Source organism: Podarcis muralis, chromosome 6, assembly GCF_964188315.1.
Source record: "Podarcis muralis chromosome 6, rPodMur119.hap1.1, whole genome shotgun sequence".
In the NCBI taxonomy this organism is placed as follows: Eukaryota; Metazoa; Chordata; class Lepidosauria; order Squamata; family Lacertidae; genus Podarcis; species Podarcis muralis.
Genome location: NC_135660.1, coordinates 35613582 through 35639702, shown reverse-complemented (window position 1 = coordinate 35639702; position 26121 = coordinate 35613582). Strand labels below are relative to the sequence as shown.

General features: G+C 44.5%; 1 protein-coding gene across 4 annotated transcripts in view; it reads left to right on the top strand.

Annotated features, from left to right (window-relative positions):
* The window catches only part of HDLBP (high density lipoprotein binding protein), a 54435-nt gene that overhangs the window by 25486 nt on the left and 2828 nt on the right, over positions 1-26121 (top strand). For all 4 annotated transcript variants that reach the window (XM_077929962.1, XM_077929964.1, XM_077929963.1 and 1 more), the window contains exons 3-27: positions 134-246; positions 2699-2853; positions 3447-3662; positions 6189-6395; positions 7939-8154; positions 8750-8956; positions 9703-9810; positions 11225-11329; positions 11825-11903; positions 12431-12570; positions 12844-12948; positions 14143-14256; positions 14703-14789; positions 14927-15058; positions 16671-16889; positions 19227-19448; positions 19580-19798; positions 20625-20763; positions 21384-21538; positions 21944-22048; positions 22474-22608; positions 23870-24013; positions 24244-24429; positions 25283-25399; positions 25613-25741. In XM_077929962.1, the coding sequence (XP_077786088.1) occupies positions 171-246; positions 2699-2853; positions 3447-3662; positions 6189-6395; positions 7939-8154; positions 8750-8956; positions 9703-9810; positions 11225-11329; positions 11825-11903; positions 12431-12570; positions 12844-12948; positions 14143-14256; positions 14703-14789; positions 14927-15058; positions 16671-16889; positions 19227-19448; positions 19580-19798; positions 20625-20763; positions 21384-21538; positions 21944-22048; positions 22474-22608; positions 23870-24013; positions 24244-24429; positions 25283-25399; positions 25613-25741 (3717 nt within the window). In that variant the 5' untranslated portion in view covers positions 134-170. The remainder of the gene's footprint in view (positions 1-133; positions 247-2698; positions 2854-3446; positions 3663-6188; positions 6396-7938; positions 8155-8749; positions 8957-9702; positions 9811-11224; positions 11330-11824; positions 11904-12430; positions 12571-12843; positions 12949-14142; positions 14257-14702; positions 14790-14926; positions 15059-16670; positions 16890-19226; positions 19449-19579; positions 19799-20624; positions 20764-21383; positions 21539-21943; positions 22049-22473; positions 22609-23869; positions 24014-24243; positions 24430-25282; positions 25400-25612; positions 25742-26121) is intronic.

The window sequence follows — 26121 nt, the reverse complement described above, 5'->3', positions numbered from 1 at the left end:
GAAGAGGGACTCAGCTAGGGACAGTTTCAGCTTGTGCCAGGCAAGTGGCCAGTCACGCCACTTCTACTTCCCCTCCCTATTTAAATGCATCCTGCTAGTAATGATTACGGTGTTTCCCCTTTTGCGCTACCAGTGGCATACCCGGATTGTGCGTGGGTGGGAAATCGACCATGAGCTCCGTGGCAGTTTTGACCCAGGAGAGCTTTGCTGAACATCGCAGCGGCCTTGCTCAGCAGCAAGTGAAAGGTAAGACTGCAAGGCAAGGCTACTGGAAAATCCCTTTTTGATAACTTCTGCACGAAAGTGGCATATTCAGCTTCTACTACATACTCAAATATTACTGTGCTGGCAGTGTTCAAAACTCCCATTGTTCTAGGCACATTTTGCGACTGGGGATTTCTTTAGTGCACGCATTTTCTGAGCTCTGGGCGCAGTACTGTGCCATAGATTTCAGAATAAAACTGCAGAGTGGAAGGAAAGGAGGACCTTTTTCTGCTTCCCCACTTCCAGCTACTCTCTGAAGACTGGATAAGAGACCCTCTTAGGAATATTAGGGGGGTGGGCAGGGGAAGGACTAGATCATGTGAAAAATGAACATTATATTTCAGCTACAGTTCATTCGTTTTCAGCTTTGTATTTTATAAGAAAAGAGTGCCTAGACATTCTGATGTTGCGCCCAGAACCTAGCTTTAAGGTGCCATTTAGCTCCTAGCTTTCATATCTCAGTTTCTAACACTGTTTGTTGGGGAGCCACTAGCCTGAGGGCTGGATGTGGCCCTTGAGGCCTCCCTACCCAGCCCTCATCATCTGCTGCTTTTCCTACTTCCCCTCCTTGAGAAAGCTTTTTTCAAGCCTAATTGTGGCACAGGAGGGGGTGGGGGTTACAGCTGGGAAGGGAAGAGTTAACATACCTCCAGAAATGCCCCTTGCACCATATTTAGGCTAGGGGGGAGCCTTCTAAGAAGGCCTTTTCTAGTCTAATTATAGTGGGAGAGCCATCCTGAGGGTTCAGCTGGGGTGTGAAAGCATTTAAACCTTTTACAAGGCGTGTGTGTTTGTGTAGATATTGTGTGTGTGGCCTCGCCCACTTATTCCTTGACCATACTCCTTTTGGTGATGGAGGGTTGGCCAAGCTACCATGGAGTTGGCCAAGTAGAATGCAGTTCTCAGGCTGAAGAAGGTTTCCCCACCCCTTTTGTGGGAGGGAGTGCAAGCCGGCCTTCCTGGGGTCTTTGTTGCTTGAATGAGACAGCAAGTTTGATACTCGTGTGGCAAAGGGCTAACAACAAAATTCAAGGGTAAGAGAGGTTCAGAATACAGTGGTACCTTGGGTTACATACGCTTCAGGTTACAGACGCTTCAAGTTACAGACTCCGCTAACCCAGAAATAGTACCTCGGGTTAAGAACTTTGCTTCAGGATGAGAACAGAAATCGTGCAGCGGCGGCACAGTGGCAGCAGGAGGCCCCATTAGCTAAAGTGGTGCTTCAGGTTAAGAACAGTTTCAGGTTAAGAACGGACCTCCGGATCGAATTAAGTACTTAACCCGAAGTACCACTGTATGAGTTGTCTGACCTGCAGGTTCTTTCTCCTAGTTCTTTTCATTCTGTCAAGCTGTTCCTTAATGTGCACCCTCTCTCCATGTGGAGTATTTATATACACTTCATCACATGGGTTAATGCTAGGTTAATCAGGAGAAGGGGGTGAGCTAAACGATCTTTTGGACTTTCTTAATCCTATTTTTCTGTATTGGAAGCCTTATCACAACCACCAAAACGATTAAATATTTGTTGTTCTCTGTCCTTCATAGTACTGTGTTGAGCAAGTTCCAATATATGGGCAGCAGCCAACACTGCTTAAATTTACCGTGTTTAATCATTCTTCCATACAATCCTGTTAGCTGCTCTTATCAAGAAAATAGTATCTAACTATTTTGTCACAAGGTAGTGTAAGTAATAGGCAGGTGTAAATTGAATAAAGAATGGGGTTTAATAAGCATGATCAGGTACCAGGTCAGTTTAGTTTGTCAAGGGACTCCCAAGTCAATGCATGAAGCCATGTGAAAATTGCCGAAATGAATTTTGTAGATGGTCAAGGGCTCCTTGAAGTCAAGCAGCATCAATGGGTCAGCCTGCAAGCAAAATATGTCCTACCTCCCAAGTAAAACATTAACAAAAGAAGCAGAGGAAGATCAGTTAGCTGATGGTCCTCCCTTTCTCAATAAGAAAATAATTTGCCAATTCAGCAAGTTGCTAAGAGGTCAGCTACACAACAGCCAGTGTCAATAAATGGTTTGGAATTAACTCTCAGGCGGGGTCATCCTGACACCAGAGGTGACTGAACCGATCATCCACTTGTTCTTCATGCCAAACCTGCATCCCATAATTCCATTGGCTGCAGTAAGAAAAAGGGTGGTGAGGGTCCAGGGCATGTGTGTTAAATGTCAAGATTAACTCTGATTTCCACAAAAGATAAAGGTTTCCTAATTGCTTGATAGACAGAAACAACCACTGGTGGTTTACCAAAGAGAAAGCTGCTTAATTTTGTTCACTAATTTTGTTCTCTTAATTTCAGTCATTTCTTTTAAAAGTTGTGGCCTTTGTTTTCTGCCGCTGAACTCGAGCATGTTTGGAAATCAGCAGGGTGAGCACTATTTGTGTATGAAATCCTTCATTGTTTCTTTGCTTGCTCAACTCTAGTTGCAGCTTTAAATGCTGAAGAAGAAAATGACCCTCCAACTTACAAGGATGCCTTCCCTCCTCTCCCCGAGAAAGCAGCATGTTTGGAACCAGCCCAGGAACCTTCTGGTGCCTGGAGCAAAATCCGACCAATCAAGGCTTCTGTCATCACTCAGGTCAGTACAAAAGAGGATTTCCCTCCTCTTTTACCCAACACTTGGTTTTCTACTGTAAGCTTTGAAGACAAATGCTTTTCAGTATCCCTCCAGCATGTTGTTGCAGGGGAGAAAGTGTTGCAATAAAGATAACTAAGTGACCAGAGCTAACTTAAAGACTATTTTGGAGCAGGACGGCATTTGCTTGACCAGTCAGTTTTTGGAGAATTCTGTCGGTGTAGTCTGAGGCATTCCCAGATACTGACCTTACTCAGTTAGTGACATCAGAGCCCTGAATGCTACATTAATGCTGTTCGGATGTGAGGGCGATCTGGCTGCGACATCTGTCACCCCATTGATCGCCATTAATGCTGTTCGAAACTAAAGGGGTGGTCAGGGTAGCTGATCTCCTAAAGTAGTCTCCACTCTAAAAGTTAAGTATCTTTTTGTGTTGAAATCTAAGGGTTCACATCATAGAGAGTTGTGCCCAGTATGTATTTATCAGTTGAGTGCTTAAGTGTCTTGTTACAGCAGAAGTGTCTCTGCTCATCTGCAAAAGGGGAGTAAATTTACCATTGTTCTAAGTTGAACAAGACTTCCTTTTACCTGAGCAGGTGTTCCATGTGCCGCTGGAAGAGAGGAAATACAAGGACATGAACCAGTTTGGGGAAGGGGAGCAGGCCAAAATCTGCTTGGACATCATGCAGAAGACGGGAGCTCACCTGGAGCTGTCTCTCGCAAAGGATCAGGGACTCTCGATCATGGTCTCTGGCAAGCTAGAAGCAGTGATGAAGGCTCGAAAGAAGATCGTAGCTCAGCTTCAGACACAGGTGAGCAACTTGGTTCTCTCCTCTTCCGACTGTGTGACCTTCCTCAAGGTGTGGGTGCTCATAAAACCAAACATAGATTTTAGTAGGCCAGCTCACCTTTGCAGTGCATCTGAAGTGCATGGAAGATCACTGGAGTGATGCCATGTGTTTTCAACTGAGCTTCAAAAGCTAATTGCAGTTTAATTGACTATGGCCTCCCCACATACTTTTCTAGCAGCCAATGTTAGGCAAGTAATCTCTCCAGAAGCCAAAACCTGGTGATGGTTATAAATGGTGCATTCATGGGTGTTAACGAGGTACGATGGGATCAGTTTTTATGGTGAACAGTAGCACTATGTACTCCCCAAAGTTTTTTCTTCCAAAAGCTCAGTGCTCCCTGAGGAGGGGGTGGGGAAATACATTGAAATTGGGATCTCTTCCCCACTACTTTCTGTGGCAAAGCACTTGGCAACATTAGAGGAGAGGTGCTACAGCTATCTTAAGAGAGGCAAGGCATGAGTGATGGGCAGAACAGCATCCAACCCTCTTACTCCCTTGGCAAGAGAGAGAAAGTGGACTGAGTCCCCTACCTCATTTTGTGGTTGGTGTTTCATTCCTTAAGGTGGCTAATGCCCATTGACCCTAAGCTCTTGGCTAATTAAGTACTAGACTTGGCTTGGACTAGATGGCCCAAAGAATTCCATGAGCCAGTTTAGAATGGATTGTGTTTAGAAAAAAGTGGGGTGTCAGTAAATATGTAGATGGGGTGATCATGAAGACATCTGTCAAAAGGTTTTGGTAGGTGTGTGAAGTCCCTCAAAGGTAGCTGAGTAAACATAGCGGTTATAGGATAAGACAGTGAATTGTCTTGTGAATTGGTAACTGGCTAAAACGGGTAGGGAGCTAGAACTGGCTAGCTGGGGCCAGACCCTTATCTCCATACACACCGTGGGCCAAATTTTGACAGGTTGGCATGGCCATTCACTTGATATCACAGTGACATTAAGTGACCTATTTTTTGCCTTCCTGGTCTGAAATCCTGCTATGAAAATAATGGGCCTCTGTCTCCATCGCCAGGAAAAAGAAAGTGGGTGCATGGGCAAGTACATGTATTCGCAACTCTTCTGTAGCCTGTCTGCCAACCACCAGAATTTAGCTTGCAGTTGAGAACTTCTGTGTTTGGATAAATGAGAACCTTGAACTAACTCTCTGTGTTTTTGACAGCATGATTAAGTTTTCGAGTGGGACTTGGTCAGGGCTTTAGAGCATCCTGATTTATCCCATAAGCCCCTTTGGCAATGGAAAACTCTTTACTTGGGCATTATGCCCTCCACCAAGGAAAATATTAATATCCCGTCCCTATCTAAAATTTAATAGGTTCAGAAAGGACATAGGAAATAGCTTGAGGGTTATGTTCAACATAATTATGCTTAATCTGTGTTATAACATTAGAGTCTAGAGATCATACAGTCAGGCTAGTCTGAGTGGTTGAGCTTGTTCTGAAGTGTTTCCAATTCACACTGCAGCTGGGAGTCTTTTGTTCCAATGAAGACTGAGAAATTTAAATGAAGATGGGAGTCTGCACGGCTGAATGCTTCCTTCCACTGTCACTCGCCTACCCACATAACTTTACTGAATGAAATGCTATGTTAGGGAGGGAGAAGGCTAGGTTGAGTCTTAATAAAGCTGAGTGGACAGAATGTGTGCCTGGGAGAACTTGGCAGGGACTTTTATTTTTCTTAATTTGGGGAAGCAGTCAAACATATATTTTTTTAAAAAAACACAAATGTAGGTACCTCTAAGTGGTTTACCAGAAATATTGGAATGATCAATAATTAATAAGTAAAGGAGAGTAATTTTTCAGCATCTATGTGTCTGGATAGGCTTGCCTAAACAAAAAATGATTTAAGCAGGCACTGAAAAGAGCTCAGCAAACGTGCCTGCCTGATGCCAGTAGACAGAGAGCTTTTCTACCTGAAACCTCAAGTAGTACAGTTCATGCAAATTTCTTTATTACTTGATTCTGCTGGATAAACACCTCCTATCTCTGATAGGTGTATACAGTGGTGAACTTGGACATGCACATTCCCCCGCCACCGCCGCCTCCCGCATATGGTGGGAGAAATTGCACTGCTGAAATTCTGTCCTCCATTATGGCATTCAGGGCAAAACAACTCTGTTGGATTGGTCAACCCAACCTTTAGGGCTGGACTGGAGAGGGAGAGAGAGAGTGAACAGCCATTTTCTCTTGGGGATAAGTTGTCGGGTGCTAGTGGTGGGCAGACGCACTCCCTCACACAGCAGTCTGCCGGGAGAGAAGCAGATAGCTCTTGACAGAAGTCTCTATCGATCAGTTGCTGAGGGTTTATTCCTCCTCCTTCCTTTGTACCATCCATTTCAACTTCCTTCTCCTCCTCTCCCCTCACTTCTGCATGAAATTAGGCCGAGGGCTACAGGTTTTCTCATCCCTGCCTTAAGGTGATAGAGAGACATCCGTGTCATGGACCTGGCCTGCAGCTTCATCCCGCATCTTGATGTCTGTTGTAGGCTTCAGCAACGGTGCCCATTCCCAAGGAGCATCATCGCTTTGTCATTGGCAAAAGTGGAGAGAAGTTGCAGGACCTTGAGCTCAAAACTGCCACTAAGATCCAGATCCCCCGCCCGGATGACCCCAGCAACCAGATCAAGATCACCGGCACCAAGGAAGGGATTGAGAAGGCGCGGCATGAGATCCTGCTGATCTCTGCTGAGCAGGTAAGCAGCATTCCCACCCTTACTGCTTCTGAGGAACATTGCTGTTGTTATGCCTTTTCTGAGGGGAGTACTTTTAAGACAAGCTGTCTTACTCTTGGCCTCTGCAGAGCATTTACAATAACCAGAACAACTCCCAGATTGGGTAGTTTTATAAGCAACTATATTGAGTAAATAAGGCATTACAGGTACTGCTGTTCTGCTCTTCCAGGCGGTTAAAATCTATGGCCCTAAACATGCACATCTGAAAAATAAGCTCCATTAACGTCATTTGGACTTCTGGGTAAACAGAGCACCAAGATGTTTTGTATACGAAGCTATGTAGGATTGGGCAGAGCAATCCAAATGCCTCTTTCATCAGCACAGTGATCAGGTCTGGATTGGGACAGATGCTGTTTGGTGATGCCTGTAAGATCAAACAAATGTGGCTCGGTCCCACACCCTCCCTGCCCTTGGAGCACCTCATTCTGAGGCTTTGAACTGGTGGGGATGCTATCTGCAAAGGGGCATACAAGCACTGATAGGCCAGATCAGCTGTGAGACCTGAGCAAGACTGCCGGAGCATCTTGCCTCCCACCCCATGGCTAGATTGAGCAGCCAGGCAGCAGGTGCAATGGTGGCTCCCCAAAGCCTTAAGGGTGGATTGGATTCAGGTTGCAGCCCAAGACTCTATATGCTGTTCTCTACTACCTGCCATGTATATGGAATGTGCAGGTCCAATCATGCTGAGAAGCGACCTATGTCCAAATAGTTTTGGGTTAAACTCTAGGTGGCACCACCTTTTGATGACAACTCCAGGAAACACACATATAACACACCCATTTTTCCCACAACAGTCATCAATATGTAGAGTGGCCTTAAGGCATGAGGCTGGTTAGACAATTGGAGGGTTTCTGGGAAACAGGTTACTCTTGAGTTGGGTTCTCTGGAATAGGGAGATCATCCTTTACCTCCCAGGCTTTTTGGTTATTTCAGTTGCCTTTCCAGATGCCTTGCACCTGCACTTTCAACCACTGCATATGCAATGCTGCCCATAGACTGTCCAAAACCAAACCAAGTCCCCTATTCCATTCCCCATATATTTGGGGATTACATGGACTGTTAAGAATAAACACTGATGCAGCAATCTCTGTGAACTGTATCATATGATAGTCTTCCCGCACCCCACTCTTTTCCTTGTTCTTCTGGACTCTTGTTTTGAATTCATTCTTCCTTCAATGTCCTTCCTTTATCCCACACTCCACAGCACTTCTAATAACCTTGCTGATCCAGGCTCTGCTTTTAACAAGCCACATGTCTGCAGCCCGGTCAGGTTATCCAAGGTGCCACTTTTGGGGAAGGGAGGAATAATGTTTCAGGAAAAGCTGGAGGCATGTGAACATCAGTCTCAAGAGCTTCCCACTAAGGAGTATAGCAATTTCAGTGAAATTCCTGTAGGCTTGACATCCTTTGGTAACATCTGCTTGGAACACTTCTTTCCTTGCAATATTAGGCTTTGCTTTGTAGGAAAAACAATAGAACGTGCACATATTGCTTTATTTCCCAGGATAAGCGTGCAGTTGAAAGGTTGGAGGTGGAGAAGGTATATCATCCTTTCATTGCTGGCCCTTTCAACAAGCTGGTCGGTGAGATCATGCAGGAGACAGGGACACGCATAAACATCCCACCTCCCAGCGTCAACAGAACGGAGATAGTCTTCACTGGAGAAAAGGAGCAGCTGGCCCAAGCAGTTGCTTGTGTTAAGAAGATCTATGAGGAGAAGGTAAGGTTCATCGTGGTCTCTGCGAAGTGCCACATTGCACAGACCAGCCCTGAGCTGTCTTTTCCCTCTGATTTGTGGGGTGCTCTTCCCTGTCTAGTTTTCCCTTCACCTCCACAAATGTGAATTGGGACAGACATATAGTGTTTTCATTCTCCTAGCATCTTTGCAGCTTGCGACAGATGCTCGCCAGGAGAGCACACTACCTACAGAATCATGAGACTTGCTCACTGGAACTTACGCACAAACACAGATCCACTGATGGCTTGATTAGCTAATCAAGATTATGTAGCTGTATTTAAAGTCGTAGCTGAAGCAAAACCACAGGAAACCTTTATGGCGGACTGAACTCACAGATGTGGTCTTTCTGTGTCTTTCCTATATAAAAAGACAGAGAAGATGGCTTGTGGTCTTAGCATATTTCATGGTTTGATTGTTTGAAAAATCCAGCCCTTCCTTTTAGAGCACACACAGACAAGTTTCCTTTTCTGGTCTGCCCCATTTCTAATCCTAGAGATTTCCTGGTGACTTCCCCAACGCACCCCCTTTCTTTTTCCCTAGCCCTTATTACTGATGCCCAACTCCTTTCTCCCTACAGAAGAAGAAGACTACCACCATCGCTGTGGAGGTGAAGAAGTCCCAGCATAAATACGTCATCGGTCCCAAAGGGAACTCCCTGCAGGAGATCTTGGAGAAAACTGGAGTCTCGGTCGAGATACCACCCACAGACAGCAGCTCAGAGACTGTGATACTGCGTGGCGAACCTGAAAAGCTTGGGCAGGCACTGACTGAAGTCTATGCCAAGGTAACCAGGTTGCCATGCAGCTAGGCCTTTCTGGTAGTCAGTACGTTTGTTAGGATTGCTAAATTGCTGGAATGCAGCATGGCTCAGAATGCATGCATATAGTGTGTTCAGTTACAGTCAACAACGGGGACAACATTTTTTGCTGCATAAAATGGGGGGCAGTGGATGGGGGGCACATGTGAGTGAAGCGGGTGGTGTCAGCGGGCATTAAGTGGACACAGATTCCACATCCCTACCCAAGACACATAAACAAAGTGACAGCCTTCACCCTTTCTCTGTGCAGGGATGGGGAGGTTCTGTCATGTGCTTACCCCCTGCTACTCAGTTGTTTAGTGCTGGGAACAGGTGAGGAGAGCTCCTACTGGAGTGCTAGTCAGCTATTCCTAGGGCTAATTTGCTGGGCAGTGTGGGGGGTGGGAGTGGGCTTTGAATTCAGGCGCAGTGTGGGCCTCATGGCATTCAGGTGGGGGCCACGGTTGGGCCTTGGGCAATTGTTATGCGATAATAATCTTCCACAAATGCTGCATAAAAATGCTAATAGATTGCTGTTATAATACAATAATATTATTAAGCTGTTGTGTTTTGCTGAACACTGCAACTTCTTGTCTGGTACCTGACAAGATCCTTCAGCTAAGGATACTGGATTGTGATGGGAACTAGAGTGATCCAGCGTCTGAGTGGTTTGAGTTCATGCATATTGCTAATTGAATTTTAAATTTCTTCATAACAACACTGTCCTTTTTCAGGCCAACAGTTTCACAGTCTCCTCTGTCTCCGCCCCCTCTTGGCTTCACCGTTTCATCATTGGCAAGAAAGGGCAAAACCTGGCCAAAATCACCCAGCAAATGCCAAAGGTATGAGCACCTCAAAAGTGAATTCTCACCTATTGGCCTTGGAATTGAGGAATTGTTAGAGTGCAATGTCTCAAAAGGTGTGCGTGCACATATTAGCTGTGAGGCAGACTTGTAGTCTGAGGGACAAAGTCTGCAAAGAGTCTCACCTTGGTCTTCCTAGAAGGAATAGAGAAATTGAAACCTTGAAAGCCCTTGTGGCTTTTTACCACGCTTTGGGGGCATTCTGAAACATGAGCCAGAGATTCCAAGTAACTTCTACTCTTGTGAAATTGGGAGAAATTAAGTTGGCAGCAAGACAGAAAATGAGAAAGCAGATTCCACTTGTCACCGTCTCCCATTTTAGACAGCATTAGCTTTTCAGAGACACTTGAATTTGTGGTGGTTGTGCTTTTGTGTTTCTTTTATCTTAACAGTTAAAGAAAAAACAATTTCACCACAAATAGGGACAAACAGCAGCTAAACACAGCCAGTGAAAAAACTTAGTGCTCCTCAAAGTTTGCATATAATTTTCAACTAATGCCTAAGTTGGTTTCTGTAAATAACCTATTAATTAAATATTTGATGGGAAAATGCAGTGTTGAAGCACCTTGTTCTGAACATTCACTAAAGAGCTTCTTTGAAAATTATACATAATAAGAATATAAAAAACCCAAAAGGTTATAAAATACAGAGAAACTGAAGTGTACTGATGAAGGTCATTCCATACAGTTTCTAAAAAGACGAGTAGAGCAAGATACATTGAAATCAAATATTGATATACATAGTGGGAAAAGTGGAGCACGGTTTAGTCAAGTATATTTTACTGAATCAACCATATTATTTTAATATGTGGAGATTTAAGCTGTGTGAATCATCATGGACATACGAAATAAAACCACACATCCCATATCACAAAACTTCTTTTGCTTTGTCCTCTTCCAACTCCTAATTTGTATGTAAGCTTTTCTAAAAAGACTATATCCCACACTTCATTATACCACAATAAAAGATTGGCACCTACTAGGTCTTTCTGGCTATAATGGCTCTGACCAGCTGTTAGTGTGTGATACCATCTGTAAAAAGAGGGTAGCTCATGCCTAAGGTTTAGTCAAGTAGATGCTTGTTGAACGAGGCTGGGGAGGGTATTCCACCAGTGGAGTGCCACCTCAAAGAAAGCTTTGTTCTACTAGGCAACTGTCTTTCACCCAAAGCTTCAGTTGGCTAGAATAAGGCTTCAGCACATGTTTTCAACCATGAACTGGTTCCCTAGATCCTACCCCTCCTTCCCATTTTTAGAAAACACAAGTTCAAGGGGTTTCCTGCAGCATCTCCGCTTGCAGGCAAAAGCCACATTGCCACATTCATTCCCCTACCATTATATGGATTCCTCTTCAGTAGTTTCATGCTGATGCTGAATTTTCTCCCTTACTGGAAGGTTCACATAGAATTCACTGAAGGAGAAGATAGAATCACTCTGGAGGGACCCACTGAAGATGTCAACATGGCTCAAGAACAAATCGAGAACATGGTCAAGGATCTGGTGAGTTAAGAAGCCCTAGTTTTTGTGTGGCCATCTTATCAAAATGGAAGGTGCAGATGCAAGTCATCACTCAAAATTATCAAGCCTCATATTGTGTCCTCCTACTTAGCTTAAATATGCAATTCATATTCCATAGCAAAGCAAGTGCACCGAGTTCAGTGGAGTTGACATCTGGTATGTGTGCTTAGGACTGCAGTTCTGGAGACAAAAGGAGGCTGTTGATTTTTTTCAATGGAATGGCCATAAAGGGAACAAAGAGCTGTGTTAGAAACATAATCTGGGTCAAGTGATGGTGAAACTGCTGAGTGTCCCCAAGCTGTGTGCTCTTTGCTCAGGCTTGAGCTACTTTCCTCAACTGAACATCTGGATCTAATAGTGGCTAGTTATCTATTGTGTCATGGCTGATGTTGCTGTCCTGTTTCTGTTCTTTGTTCCTCGGCTAGAGGAGTATGTGTTTGCTCCTGATTCTGGCTAACTGTGGTGTGCTCTTTGCAGATTAACCGGATGGATTATACTGAAATCAATATTGACCATAAATTCCACAGACATCTCATTGGAAAGAGTGGAGCCAACAGTGAGTTAAATGCTTGTTCAGTGTCTCCCTGTATGTGTAATGTGCATTGCTGTTGTCCCTGTTAGAGATAACCTACAATCTCATCTCTCTGGGTCTCTAGCTGTACTTCTGGGTCTCTAGGACTGAGGTGTTCTGAAGAACTAATAATGTGCTCTCTGCAAAAATGGGGAGGTCCTTCTTGAGAAACTTTCTTAATTTGTTTCTGGTTAGAATAGATAACAGAAAATGTGGAGAGGGGGGAATCTTGGGAAAATAACCTCTGCATGCCTCATCCCACTCAATTCCTAATTATTCTATTGAACACAGTTTTCAATGGCAAGATATGTGTGTCTTTCTTAAAACATCGTGTTGACTAAGCATTGAAATCCTGCTCCCCCTCTACTAGTTTGTCCTCTGTGAATAGGTCAGTCTCCTACAGCGCAAGTAATCCTTAAAGGAGAAAGCCTCTTGTTCTGAAACTCTGAAGCCTTGATTGCAGAGCATATGCAGTGGACGAGTGTTCTTAGCCGAATCTTTTTGATTTGCAGTCAACAGGATTAAGGATCAGTACAAAGTGTCTGTGCGAATCCCTCCAGACAACGAGAAGAGCAACCTCATCAGAATTGAAGGAGACCCTCAGGGAGTTCAAGAGGCCAAGAGAGAGCTGCTGGAACTTGCATCGCGTATGGTGAGCCATGGAGAACTGGACTGTGTCCAGGAGAGAAGTGTTAACTACTAGCGAGGCTTCCTGCCAAACTTTCCCACACACCAGGGAAGCGATTCTGTTTTATCTCTCTACCTGGGTGGTGCGTCATTGTGGTGACGTTTGTGGGTTGTCAAACTTTGCAGCTTAACTGGTTGGTAGATCTGCCTGTTGTGCAAGTGTGAATGAAATACAACATGTGTTTCAAACATGGAGACTTTTAATCATGGAGACTCCCGCCCCATTTTTCCTCCCCAGGAAAATGAACGCACAAAGGACCTGATCATTGACCAGAAATTCCATAGAACTATCATTGGGCAGAAGGGTGAACGGATTCGGGATACCCGGGATAAATTTCCAGAGGTAACAAAAGTCTTTGAAACACACACACGTCAGAGAGACAGATTAAAATGTATTTTTATATTGACTTGATTACAGGCATCTTCCCGCTTGGACGTGATCAGCATGCATGTGACCGCTGACACTCGCACCATTTTCAGTGCCTAAAGGGTGTGGGGCGAGGCGGTCTTGCGCATGTCCTGCTGATGCATGCGGTGACCAGGAATGGAACCCCCATGCAGTTGGGGGTTGCATAGTGCTCTTAAATGGGGCCCCTAGTGGCTTCCTATTCACACTCTGCAGCAACTCCAATGTCCTAGACCATTCACTTGGCCCCAATATTTCTTTATTTAAAATTTAAAAAGGCATCAGGTTGGCAGAATCGTTGCCTATTTGGTACATGCTGTCTGTGTTTTTTTCTCTCCCTTAAAATAGTTTCAACTGTTTGTAGGAGGCTCCTTCTTTCATGCTTTTCTGACACATCCCTCTCCTCATAAATGTAAAACAGGCTTTCATTGAAGTCAAGACAACACTGTCTCTTTCGACTTACATAGCGGGAAGGAGACACCCAAAACTTTACATTTGACTTTCTTCAGTAATGGCTTATTCTGGATTGTTTTAATTGATGTTTTAATGTGCTGTAAACCGCTTTGAGATTTTTTTCTTTAAAATATAAAGCGGTATAGAAATGAAATCAATAATATAATTTAGAAAATCAAAGTGAGGCTTTGTGTTTGGTTCAAAGCATACTGGGTCTCGCCTGAAGTGGTCCAAAGTAAAGCAGCCTCCTATCCAGGTTCTTTCTTTCTTTCTTTCTTTCTTTCTTTCTTTCTTTCTTTCTTTCTTTCTTTCTTTCTTTCTTTCGTTCCTTTCTTTCTTTCTTTCTTTCTTTCTTTCTTTCTTTCTTTCTGTGCCTCTTAATGTTTGGAGGTGCTGTTTTAGACACATACAAAAAAGGGTGGCTGTGGATGTTAGCCAACTATTGCAGCAGAGTGTGTTTTTGTTTTACTGTTCCTTCTCTTTTAATTACTTCTCACTCATATTACATTGTGCTAATTCACCTATAGCAATATGATGTCATATAGCAATAACTAGTATAGGGCCATGTCTTGGAGCACAGAGGAAAACTCTGTGAGTTTTGAATTCCACAGTATGGAAATAACCTCCTGGGACTCAGTAACCTGTTTAACATTATCTTGGACTAACTATTTCTTGCAGGTTATTATCAACTTCCCAGATCCTTCACACAAGAGTGACATTGTCCAACTTAGAGGACCCAAGAATGAGGTGGAAAAATGCACAAAGTACATGCAGAAGATGGTGGCAGATCTGGTAGGTGATCATCTCTGCCTCTGCTTTCGGTTTGGTTTGCAAATACAGGGGCTTTGTTAGTGCTAAGCATTCCACTAAATCAGGCATGGGGAACCAGCAGTATATACGCCTCAATGAGATCCAGCAGGGTTATTCATTTGGCTCATGAAGCTGTTTCCTGCAAGCCACACTTACCTGTGCATCAGCTGGTGTAATTTAGGACATGGAGTGTGAGTCAGGAAAAGACACAGCTCCCTGCCAGAAGTGGGGTTTGCTGGCACTGTGAGTCAGAGGATTGGCAATGCTTTCAAACCTCTGCCACTTTTCCTTTGTGGCTTGATTTCAAACCACGTGGGCAAAGGAAGACTTCACCAGAGAAATGAGTAAAACATAGGCAAAGTCACATTTGCTCATACAACTTTGTGTCTATTCTTTATTCCATTCATCCATGCTTCCTTTCTTGTAAGGTTGAAAACAGCTACTCCATTTCAGTTCCCATCTTCAAACAATTCCACAAGAACATCATTGGGAAAGGAGGTGCAAATATCAAAAAGGTGAGACTTCTTTGATTCTTCCTTGTTACCCTTGTAGTTTGTTACTTCTCAGTATTTCTGATACCTCCTGTTAGATATTTGGGCCAGAAGGCAGCCATGTCTGTTCCTTTAACTTTTTTTTTTGGTCTTTGCTGTAGATCCGTGAAGAATGCAGCACCAAGATTGATCTCCCAGCAGAGAACAGCAATTCGGAGACAATTATCATTACAGGGAAAAGAGCCAACTGTGAAGCTGCTCGCAATCGGATTCTCTCCATCCAAAAAGAGTTGGTAAGACAAGCAGCCCTTTCAGCATAACAGCTATTACCAATTTCAGTAAAAAAAAAGTTGCATGCAGATTGATTCAGTTTCCTTAGAGAAACCACAACTTTCTTGGGCAACGTCTTGGTTTTCTTGGGGGCATGTGTGTTAGTTTTCCCTTTGGCTTTATCAGACATCACTCACCAAATATTCCAGGTGAACTGCCATCCAGAAATCAAAAGATCTTGGCTGCCCCTCAATTGTTCCTGATAAAAGCCACATAATCAAAAGGTCACAAAGCTGGGAAGATGTTTGGGCTTGTATTAGAGTAACCCTCAAGTGGAAAGGGATTCTGGAGTAAATTCCAGAAGTCAAGTTTGAAGAGGTAGCAGTTCTGAGAAATAATCACACTGTTTATTTGCGAGAGAGATTTTGTGGTGGTGGCTTTGTGGGAGGTTTCTGTCAGTTACTGATTTAGAGTTGCACTTCTTAAGTCCTTGAATCATAGCAGTTTAGATTCTGTGGAAGCTTTTTCTCAAGGGATTCCCCTCCCGATCTAGTACAGTGTGTGCTACAACTAAAAACAACAACCCACTGAACACTATATACTATGGAGACCCTTGTTGACTTGACCATAAAGTAAATATGTTTATATAGTACATATTCTACAGTAAACATGTAGAATGAACATAGAGCCAGAAACTCTTCCATTCTGAAAATCTCAAAGTATATCTGAAACACGTTGTTTTGGCACAAGGATGGGGGACCTATAGCCCTCTGATGCTGCTGACTACAAGTCCCATTGGTCCCAACCAGCATAACCAAAGGTGATAAGGGATGATTAAAGTTGTAGTCTAATGACATTTGGAGGACTGTAGCTTTCACATCCCTGCATTTTCAGGATGTCCTCTTGCCTGCTTTCCCCCTGCTACTGGATCAGAAATCTTTTAACTTTAAATAGAAACCTCTTGGGCGAAAAGAATTGCCATGTCATATCTGCCCTCTCATCGCTGGCATGCAGAAATTGAGCAGCCGGCCAGATTTTGTGGCTAGCTCTTTAGGTATTTGTTTGAAAGCAGCAGAGGTACGTTTTAAGCGATGTGCTATTGACGCTTCAGGTATTCTCTCCACTTCCCTTCTGCCGCTTTCACCAGCAGCTGAGAAAAGAGAAACCTAAACAGGTTGTTCTGTGCGCATTTAATATGCAATGAATTGGGGACCTCTGTAAAAAAGAGAGAAAAGGGCAGGATTTTTCAACTTACATCCATCTGATCTGAGGTTTAATATGAAGATATCTCTGAATAACAGCTATTCCTTTTACTGTGAGGAGGACACTCCCCTAGAACTCCGTGTTGAAGCACATAGGCGTGCTTCTGTGGGGGTAGTGCTGCCTGATGCAGTCAGTGACTGTCGTTTGCTGACACATCCAGCTGGTTCCTGGCATGTGTCCCAGATTCCCTCTGTCAGTCTTAGTTTTGAATAAGAAATAATGGGGGTGGGGGGACTTCCTGAGCACATAGTTGGGGAGAGGGAGTTCTTTGTGCCTTCCTACAATTTCTCTGCATGAGGGAAGAGGGGGGAAAGCCTAAATACCTCTTCTTTTCTGTCCGTGCCTCTCCCCGCCCCCTTGCTGTTGCCCCAGGCTAACATTGCAGAGGTGGAGGTCTCCATCCCTTCCAAGCTGCACAACTCGCTCATTGGTGCCAAAGGTCGTTTCATCCGCTCCATCATGGAGGAATGCGGTGGGGTTCACATCCACTTCCCCACAGAAGGCTCCGGCAGCGATACAGTCACCATCAGGGGCCCTGCCCAGGACGTTGAAAAGGCCAAGAAACAGCTCCTACAACTGGCAGAAGAGAAGGTAGGAACCGTGGATGTGGAAAAATAGGTGCTGCCGGCACAGTTCCTATGGATAAGCTTTGAATTTGTGGACACAAGAAAATCACTGTGGCAAAAATTTACACATTCTGGGGGTGGGGATTAACTACTAATAGGAAATAAACTCGGCAGTTGCTAGCCTATTATGCCAAACTCTGCTTCCATTTTGTGGCTGGCTGTGCCTGATACCGTCATATTGTGACTGATGGGCCTTAGAAATTTTCAGCTCTCTCAAGTGATCCCTGGGGATAGAAAGCTTGAGAACTCCTGGTCTCTTCTACAGAGAATTAGTGCTCCAGGGTCTCAGGCATAGGTCTTTCCTGGACCTGCTACCTAAAGGCAATTTAACTATGGACGCCAAGATCAGACATGCAATACATTTACTCTGCCACTGAAATATGGCTGCTCCCTAAATTTATCCCCTTCCTGCTAATAGCTAATCCAGCAGGGTTGCTAAAGGTGATTGAGAATTTATTGTACGTCACTGTGCTGTGAAAAAGTTCTCCCTCACTCCCTTTGTCTGGTGTTTGGAGCAGGGGATCATTGCTTTAATAATTGCAGCTGACTATATTTATACTTGAAAGGGGGGGGCAACTTGAGCTGCTCCTTCCTTCTGTTGGAGACTCAGCTGGGTACGAAAGAATATGCAGCTTGTCTGGAATTTTGGCTTCTCTTGGAGCCTTCAGAGCAACTTCCTGGAACTTTACAGGCCCAGGCTTCATCCTGAGCTACTCAGAACTGACTCTCTCTGTCTACTAACTAAATAAACACCCTTTACGTGCAAGTTCTTAGGTGCTGCTTTGAAAACAGCATGTCCTAAATCTGCAGAACAGGTGGAATCTGCCTACGCTGCATTTAATGGCAGGGCGTTTGGCCCTGTCAGGTTACTTAAGAGCGAGCTGCTGTTGGGCTCCTCTGTCTAGCTATACCGTCTCACTCCATTTGTCTGCAGCCCTGAGGCTGGTCTCTCCACTAGAGGCAAATTCAGAGCCAATGCAGAATCTCAAAGCACTTTCTTTGGCATACTTTCCTGGTTTCTAGCAGACAAAGCATTTCATTTGTGCAGCTCTCGGTTTGTTCTTTGGTGCACTTGAAGGTAGCCCTTGTAGCAACTTTCAGGGGTGGTTAAGAGTTGAGAGAAAGTGTCTTGTCCAAGGTCACAGTGAGTGTCCGGGATTAAGCAGAGATTTGAACAGAAGTCTTCTCTGGTTCTACTCTCCTCTGTGCCACTCTGAGGGTGTGGTGGAAGAGTGCTGAAACGATGGGGCAGAGTACTTTCTTTGCATGCAAAGGGTTCCAGCGTCAGTTCCTGGCATCTCCAGATAGGGCAAGAAAGGGCTCGTTTCTGAAACCTTGGAGAGCCACTGCCACACACAGTAAATGATACGGAGCTAGGGAGACTAATGGTCTAACACTACATCAAACAGCTTCCCATGTTTTATCATTCTAACTTTTAGAAAAAGTATTCACTGTACAGTGGTACCTCTGGATGCGAACGGGATCCGTTCTGGAGCCCCATTCGCATCCAGAAGCGAATGCAACCCGCGTCTGCTCGGGTCGCGATTCGCCGCTTCCGTGCATGTGTGTGATGTCATTTTGAGCATCTGCGCATGTGTGAGCGGCGAAACCCAGAAGTAACGCGTTCCATTACTTCCAGGTCGCCACGGAGCGTAACCTGAAAATGCTCAACCTGAAGCGTATTCAACCCACGGTATGACTGTACATATATTTAGGACATGATCCTCTCTAACGTGAGCACCCGCTGCACATGCATAGAGGGATTGCTTATAGAGCCATTGGAATATTTCCTGTGACAAGCGAAGTAGCTATATGCAAACTTATTCAATTTAGCATGATTTGTACAGATAATTTGACTTTTGCTGGACTGCAGTGTTTGTTTGTTTAAGTATACAGGGCAGGATTCACCTAACAAACCACGTCAGCAGAAACCCTGTGCAATGGTGCTTCCCCCCCAACTGAATTTGGCTCTGGGGGTGTCATGAAAAACCCCAGAGCAGTGCAGAGAGAGACCATTTGTGCAAGCTAATATGCTTGTGACAGATGGAACGTTTGTAATAGTGCAACCTGCCCACAGAGTTCTGCTTCTGTGTATGAACATTGCTTAACTCCTACCTTTCATGCCTTGAAAAGGGCTTTTAACCTGATTTATTCCAAGCATCTGGATCTCAAAGCTGTTAACCTCCACAGATTTTTCAGGAGGGCTGTCATATTAGTTTTCTCCAGTAAAAACGGCGACAAGAATGTAAAGAAATACCTCCAAATCCTGATGCGTTTATTTTTATTTATTCCTGCTCTTTAGCAAACAAAGAGTTATACTGTGGATTTGCGTGCCAAACCAGAGTACCACAAGTTCCTGATTGGCAAAGGAGGCGGTAACATTCGCAAGGTGCGTGATAATACTGGTGCCCGGATTATCTTCCCCACCTCGGAGGACAAAGATCAGGAGCTGATTACTATCATGGGAACAGAGGAAGCTGTCAAAGAGGCCCAGAAGGAGCTGGAAGTGCTCATCAAGAACCTGGTGAGGAAAAGAATCTTTTCATTTGTCAATATTTGTCAAAAGGGATAACCTTTTGATGTTGACATATGGACTTAAGGGAGATCATTGCCCTGGAGAATTTTCAGGCAGTGATGATGCCTTGTGTGTTTCAGGACAATGTGATTGAAGATTCCATGACGGTGGACCCTAAGCATCACCGGCACTTTGTCATCCGGAAAGGGCAGGTGCTACGGACCATTGCAGAGGAGTATGGGGGTGTGATGGTCAGCTTTCCACGCCCTGGCACACAGAGTGACAAGGTCACTCTTAAAGGAGCAAAGGACTGTGTGGAAGCAGCAAAGAAACGCATCTTGGAGATCATTGATGACTTGGTGAGTGTCCATGTTAGAAGAACCTCTCTTCCCCATGGTCACTTTTTTTCCTAGTCTAGGTGTTTTTGTTTCTGGTTTGGTCTAGCCTTTATTAAAAAAAACCACTGGGTGTATCATAAATTCTCATAACACATGAGAAACAAGCCTCTTTAGATTCTAAGCTTTAGGTAATAATTTTTAATTACTAATTATAGCCTTCTAATTGCAGCCAAAGTAAAGCAATGGTTTGCTGGAACAGTCTGACCGTGACGTGCAGGAACCTGTTCTTTGTGATTTAATTTCATATAACCTGGCATGTATTTCCTAGCAGTTATACTTTTCTTCCATTATTGCACACATTATAGTCAACAAACAAACAATTCATAAATGCAGTATAGCATGCAATCTGATCCTGGCAGATTGAATACATAACCAAAAACCCCATAGAACTTTGCTGTCCTAAGGACAGAGATGAGATTGTCAAGGAAAACAGAGACATTCTAAAACGAACATTTGGCAGTATTGGACGGCATGCCCCAGAAGGACACTGTGAGAAGTTGATAAAAATCACAGTAATAAAAATGGTATACCACACGTATCATCTGAAAATATTGGGCAGGATTCAACCCATCAGCCTCATCAGCAGGAGGGTGTCCTTTTGCCCATAGGGCTGGGCCCCCTGAGATTGGCTCTGGTGGGGCCAGGTCATACCCTAAAACAGCACACACAGGAAGTGAGGAATCATCTCACCCAGTAGAGTTTAAAATTGATGTTAGTTACTTTGGGAGGCAACCATTATCTGGAAATTGGGATAAAATAGGAATAAATTCTTTTCTTCTCCCCCTAGGAAGCCCAGGTGACAATAGAATGCACCATTCTTCAGAAGTATCACCGCTCTATTATGGGCCCCAAAGGTTCCAGGATCCAGCAGATCACCCGTGACCATGGTGTTCAGATCAAATTTCCAGACCGGGAGGAGAACGTGGGTACGAGATCTTACAGGCCTGCCAGTAAAAGCAGGCACCCGTGGGGGCGGGGAGCAACACAAAAGTGCCTCATATCTTCTGAGATGCTATTTTTCCTAGGGTTTTTTTTTTAAGCAACACAATTTCCTTAAACCCAGGTGTGTTGCCTTGGGAGTTGGCTAAATGTGGCCTCCATTTACTACAGACTTGTCTTAAGGGCAGCACACTTTCAGATGATTAATTGTCTACCAAAAACCTAGGTAGATGGGAAAACATGGCAAACTCTTAATGATTCCGTGCCTCTCCAAATAAGGCTATCCCACCACACATTGAGAACTGACTATTTAGGTGGGTAATTCTTTGTAGTTCATTTATGAGCAGTAGGCCACATCCAAGATGTCAGCCAACCAGGCATCACTACTGGGAAACCAAATATACTTGGTGTGGAAGTTGGCTCTTGCATTTTTAACAGAGGATAATGATAGGTGGCACTTCAGACATGGCTTTTCTATGATCTGCCTAGGGCAGGAATTTTACAGTGAGAACAATCCATACCCCTGGGTGCCCTGGAGATAACAAGCCGGCAACTTCAGGCTAACCAGATGAAAATGTAGTCACTCTTCTCACCCCTGTGATCATAGCTCCCACTGCAGAGTCGCCAGCCCAGGAGAATGGCAAAGAGGGTGGAGAAGGGAAGGAGAACAAAGAAACAGATCCTGGCTCCCCAAAGAAATGTGATACTATCATAATCTCTGGTCGTCGAGAGAAGTGTGAGGCAGCAAAAGAAGCCCTGCAGGTAAGATTATTTGTTGGCTGCTGTGCCCTGAAAAAAGACAGCTTTGCTTACTAGGTGCTGTAAAATGGCCCAGCCATATTTTGCTCATAAGGATTTTTTAATTGTACATGGCTCCAGGGACCGCTTAAGTGACTATTAAATAATTTCCACTGAAGAAGCAGGATGTTGGCCTGAGTGGAAAAGGTAAATAATTGACCTCTTGAGGTGATTAGCTGTGGGACATGTTATGCAGCACCCACACTCAGTATCTTGAATATTATTTTACTCTACGGCTTTGGTTTGACAGCTTCACGTGTTGCTGGGGTGAGAGTTTGCTTGGTGGGTTCTGGACAAGTACTTGTTGGCAAAGTGATTCTTTTGCTTATAAGTTCTGCAGCTGGTGTAATTTCAGCCTTTCCTCTTCAGGCACTGGTTCCAGTTACCATTGAAGTAGAAGTTCCTTTCGACCTTCATCGTTTCATCATTGGTCAGAAGGGCGTTGGAATCAGGAAAATGATGGACGAGTTTGAGGTGAGCAGGCTCTCTGTTGACTCCTTCCGTTTTTGGGCTTTGGAGAACAGATAGGCCAAAATATGAATACCACTCTTACTGATTATCCTAATGTTGAAACAGTCTTAAGACCACTGAAGACGTCAAGCACAATTTTTCATCCATGTGCTGGCACATGCACCTGAGATGTACAATAACATATTTCCTATTGTTCGTTGTAGTGGTTTTTTTTGTGCTACAAGGAACTAAAGTACCCTGTATAAACCCAGCAATGATACATTAAGGGTGGTGTTTTGGGGGTATTTTTTTTTGCAATTTTAAATACTTGAGAATTCCAGTTCTTTGAAGAAATATTGATTGTGAAGGTTATGGGTGGCTGCAAAGATGCTCCTGTACAACAACTGCCCAGTCCTGACATAATGATAGCTGCCTGGAATTTTTTGTAGGTGAACATCCAAGTCCCTGCCCCAGAGCTTCAGTCTGACATCATCTCTATCAGTGGGCTTGCTACTAACCTGGACCGTGCCAAGGCCAGACTTCTTGAGAGGGTGAAGGAGCTGCAAGCTGAGCAAGAGGATCGGGTATGTGTTGTGCCAGAACCATTGTGATTTGTTAGTCTCTCCCAGCTGCCTTGTCTTATTAAGAAATAAATAAATCAGGAATAAAATATAGATCTTTTAATTAAGAGTGGTGCTGTGGGAAGAGACTGGGGGATCTTGTCAGCAGCCTTAAGCAGGATGAGTTAATGCAGACAATGCTTTAATGCCTAATGTTGGAAGGTGAGGGGTGTGGCTCTCTGTAGTTCTGGGTTAGTAAGTATTCCTGCCATGCGGTCACTGTTGTTGTCTTAGCACTGCCTCAATTGGCAGAACTCGCAGTTGTAGCTTAGACTGAAGACCATGTACAAAAAAAAGATTTCTGAATCATGAAATTTTGAGTCTGGTTGCAAGGAAAAGCTTGGTGTGGGCATGAAGAGATGGTATGAAGGAGGAAAAGTGAGGCAAGGGCTTTAATAATTTGTAGTATGAGAATTAGGAGTAATAAGATTTAAATCTATGGGTCGTGGGTAGCGCTGTGGTCTAAACCACAGACCCCTAGGGCTTGCTGATCAGAAGGTCGGCAGTATGAATCCCCGCGATGGGGTGAGCTCCTGTTGCTCGGTCCCAGCTCCTGCCAACCTAGCAGTTCAAAAGCACGTCAAGTGCAAGTAGATAAATAGGTACCGCTCCAGCGGGAAGCTAAACGGCATTTCCGTGCGCTGCTCTGGTTCGCCAGAAGTGGCTTAGTTATGCTGGCCACATGACCCAGAAGCTGTCTGCGGACAAATGCCTGCTCCCTCAGCCTATAGAGCGAGATGAGCGCCCAACCCCAGAGTCGTTCGCGACTGGACCTATCGGTCAGGGATACCTTTACCTTTTAAGATTTAAATCTAAGAGGTTTATATCATATTGCTGCCACCTAGAAGAGAGTGGAAGGCTAAGGCAAAAGTATTCTCCCAATATGAGAGAGACAACAGGAGGCAGGGATGCTCTGTGGGCTTGTAAGAGAATACTTCTTATGAAGACCAGTGTTTACAACACAGGGTGCAAGTTTTTTGTGATTCAGTTCCAATGTTCCAATAAGTTTTCTAAAAAGTAAAACCATGTGAGCAAGGGCATGATATTAAGGCCTTATCAGCTCTTGGTGATGGGAGTTAAAGTTAACATATTTTTGGCTATCGTATGAGGACTCCCCTGTTATGTAGCTAAATCTGACATTTACCAAAGTTGGATACAAATAATTCACCTAATTAGAGGCAGCAGCTGTGCAGATCCTTAAAAACATCCCTCTTGATCGTTCTAGGCTTTGCGAAATTTTAAGCTGACTGTTGCTGTGGAGCCCAGATACCACCCTAAAATCATTGGCAGGAAAGGGGCTGTGATCACTCAAATCCGCACAGAGCATGATGTCACCATACAATTTCCAGATAAGGATGATGAATCTCAGGTGAGGAACTCTGGGAGGGAGGCTGGTGTGTGTGGGGAGGGGGCTGTTTATCCACAGAATGGAGGGAGCTTTTTTTTGAGCAGAGCTCCAATGAGCACCGTCTGCTCAATTTCCATCATGGCCTCTTGGGCGGCCTTGTCGGGCTATTGGCCCTTGCTTGCCACAGAGGCCTGTCCTATCTGCTGCTGTCTTTAGGGGCCTGGGACTAACTCTTCAAACTTCCGCCTCAGTCCCAGGATCAGATCACCATCACTGGTTATGAGAAGAATACTGAATCTGCCCGAGATGCCATCATGAAGATTGTTGGTGAATTGGAGCAGATGGTATCTGAGGACATCACTCTGGACCATCGTGTTCACGCCCGCATTATCGGAGCGCGGGGGAAAGCCATCCGCAAGATCATGGATGAGTTCAAGGTATGTAAAGGGCACATGGTATCTGATAGACAGATGGTGTCATCTGTGACAACAGAGATGTTTATTTTTGCTGAGTGTAATGAATGCATTCAAGAACCCTGGCATTTGGTTGATTGCGCAGTGAGAGTATGAGTACAGTCATGCCTTGGTACTCGGACGTTTTGGCTCCTGAACACTGCAAATCCGGAAGAGAGTGTTCTGGTTTCTGAACTGTTTTTGGAAGCTGAACGTCCGACGGGGCTTCTGTGGCTTCTGATTGGCTGCAGGAGTTCCCTGCAGCCAATCACAAGCCACACTTTGGTTTCTGAACGTTTTGGAAGTCGAACGGACTTCTGGAACAGATTCCATTCGACTTCCAATGTATGGCTGTAGTGAGAAAATAACTTAGTGGCTGCACAGACATGCACCCTTGCTTTTAGGAGTAACTGTAGATGGTCTTCAAACACCTTTAAGAGCATGTCAGGAAAAAATGTTGATGATTCAACTGAATTGCACAAGACAGGGCTTCCACTCAGTCACTGCACAGGAAACAAAATCTGTACAACTGTGAAAATATGACTACAACTTGATTTATATGCCAGGGATAGGGAACAATTCCCATCGCCCCTGATTGTCCCATGCAGGCTGGGTGTGATGGGAGCTGTAGTTCAACAATGTATTGAAGACTACAGATTCTCCCATCGCTATTATATGGGGACCTAAACAAATTCAGCCAGGCCCCTCAATATTCTGGTATTGTCTTCATCACTCTGCTTTCTGTAGTCTCTTGGTGTATGGCATGCAGGGAAATGAGACAAGCAAAGACCTATTTTCTCTTAATTTGTTAGCTGATCTGAAATCTTTGTCATTCCAGGTGGACATCCGCTTCCCCCAGAGTGGAGCTGCTGATCCAAATTGTGTGACTGTGACTGGACTCCCTGAGAATGTGGAGGAAGCCATTGATCATATCCTGAACCTGGAGGAGGAATATGTGAGTGTCAGAGTTCTTAAATCCAGGTAGTTTTTAGTACTTGAGAGAAGCCAGTATGTGGACCTTCCAAACTTCTCAGCTTGCATCTTATGTATACACCACATATGGGTGATATCAAAAAAGTACTGCTCCTTTTGTAGTGGGGATACACATGAATTTGTGCTGCGATAAACATCTCTAACTTGGACCACACTTGTTTCTATGGTGTTGCAGCTGGCAGATGTGGTGGACAATGAGGCAATGCAAGTCTACATGAAACCACCTGCTCATGGGGAAGCTAAGGCTGCATCAAAGGGATTTGTGGTGAGAGATGCCCCCTGGACACCAGGAAACACCGAGAAGGTAGGTGCTTCTTCCTCGATAGTTACTCTTTGTACCGAAAGGATGGCCAGGACTTTGGCCGGAGAGATGAATCCTGTCATTATGAAGTTAAGAGTCAGTCCTCTTATTAGTGTGTAGAGTGAAAAAAGGAGGAAAAAGAAAAAGGGAAAATGGAGTGGTGCGAGAGACTCTGCCACCACTTCTGTTGTCATAATGCTCGTATCCGGTTAGGGGGCCAGCACACGGGTGCAAAATGGACTATGGAAGTTGATACACACCTGACCCCTGAAAAACGTAATACGTATGCCCCTCTCTTCTGTCATCCTTTCTTTTTATTGTCCTTTTCCCTCTCTTCCCAATAACTGCCCTCCAACAGTGTCTGTTTTCCCCAGCTGCCAGGA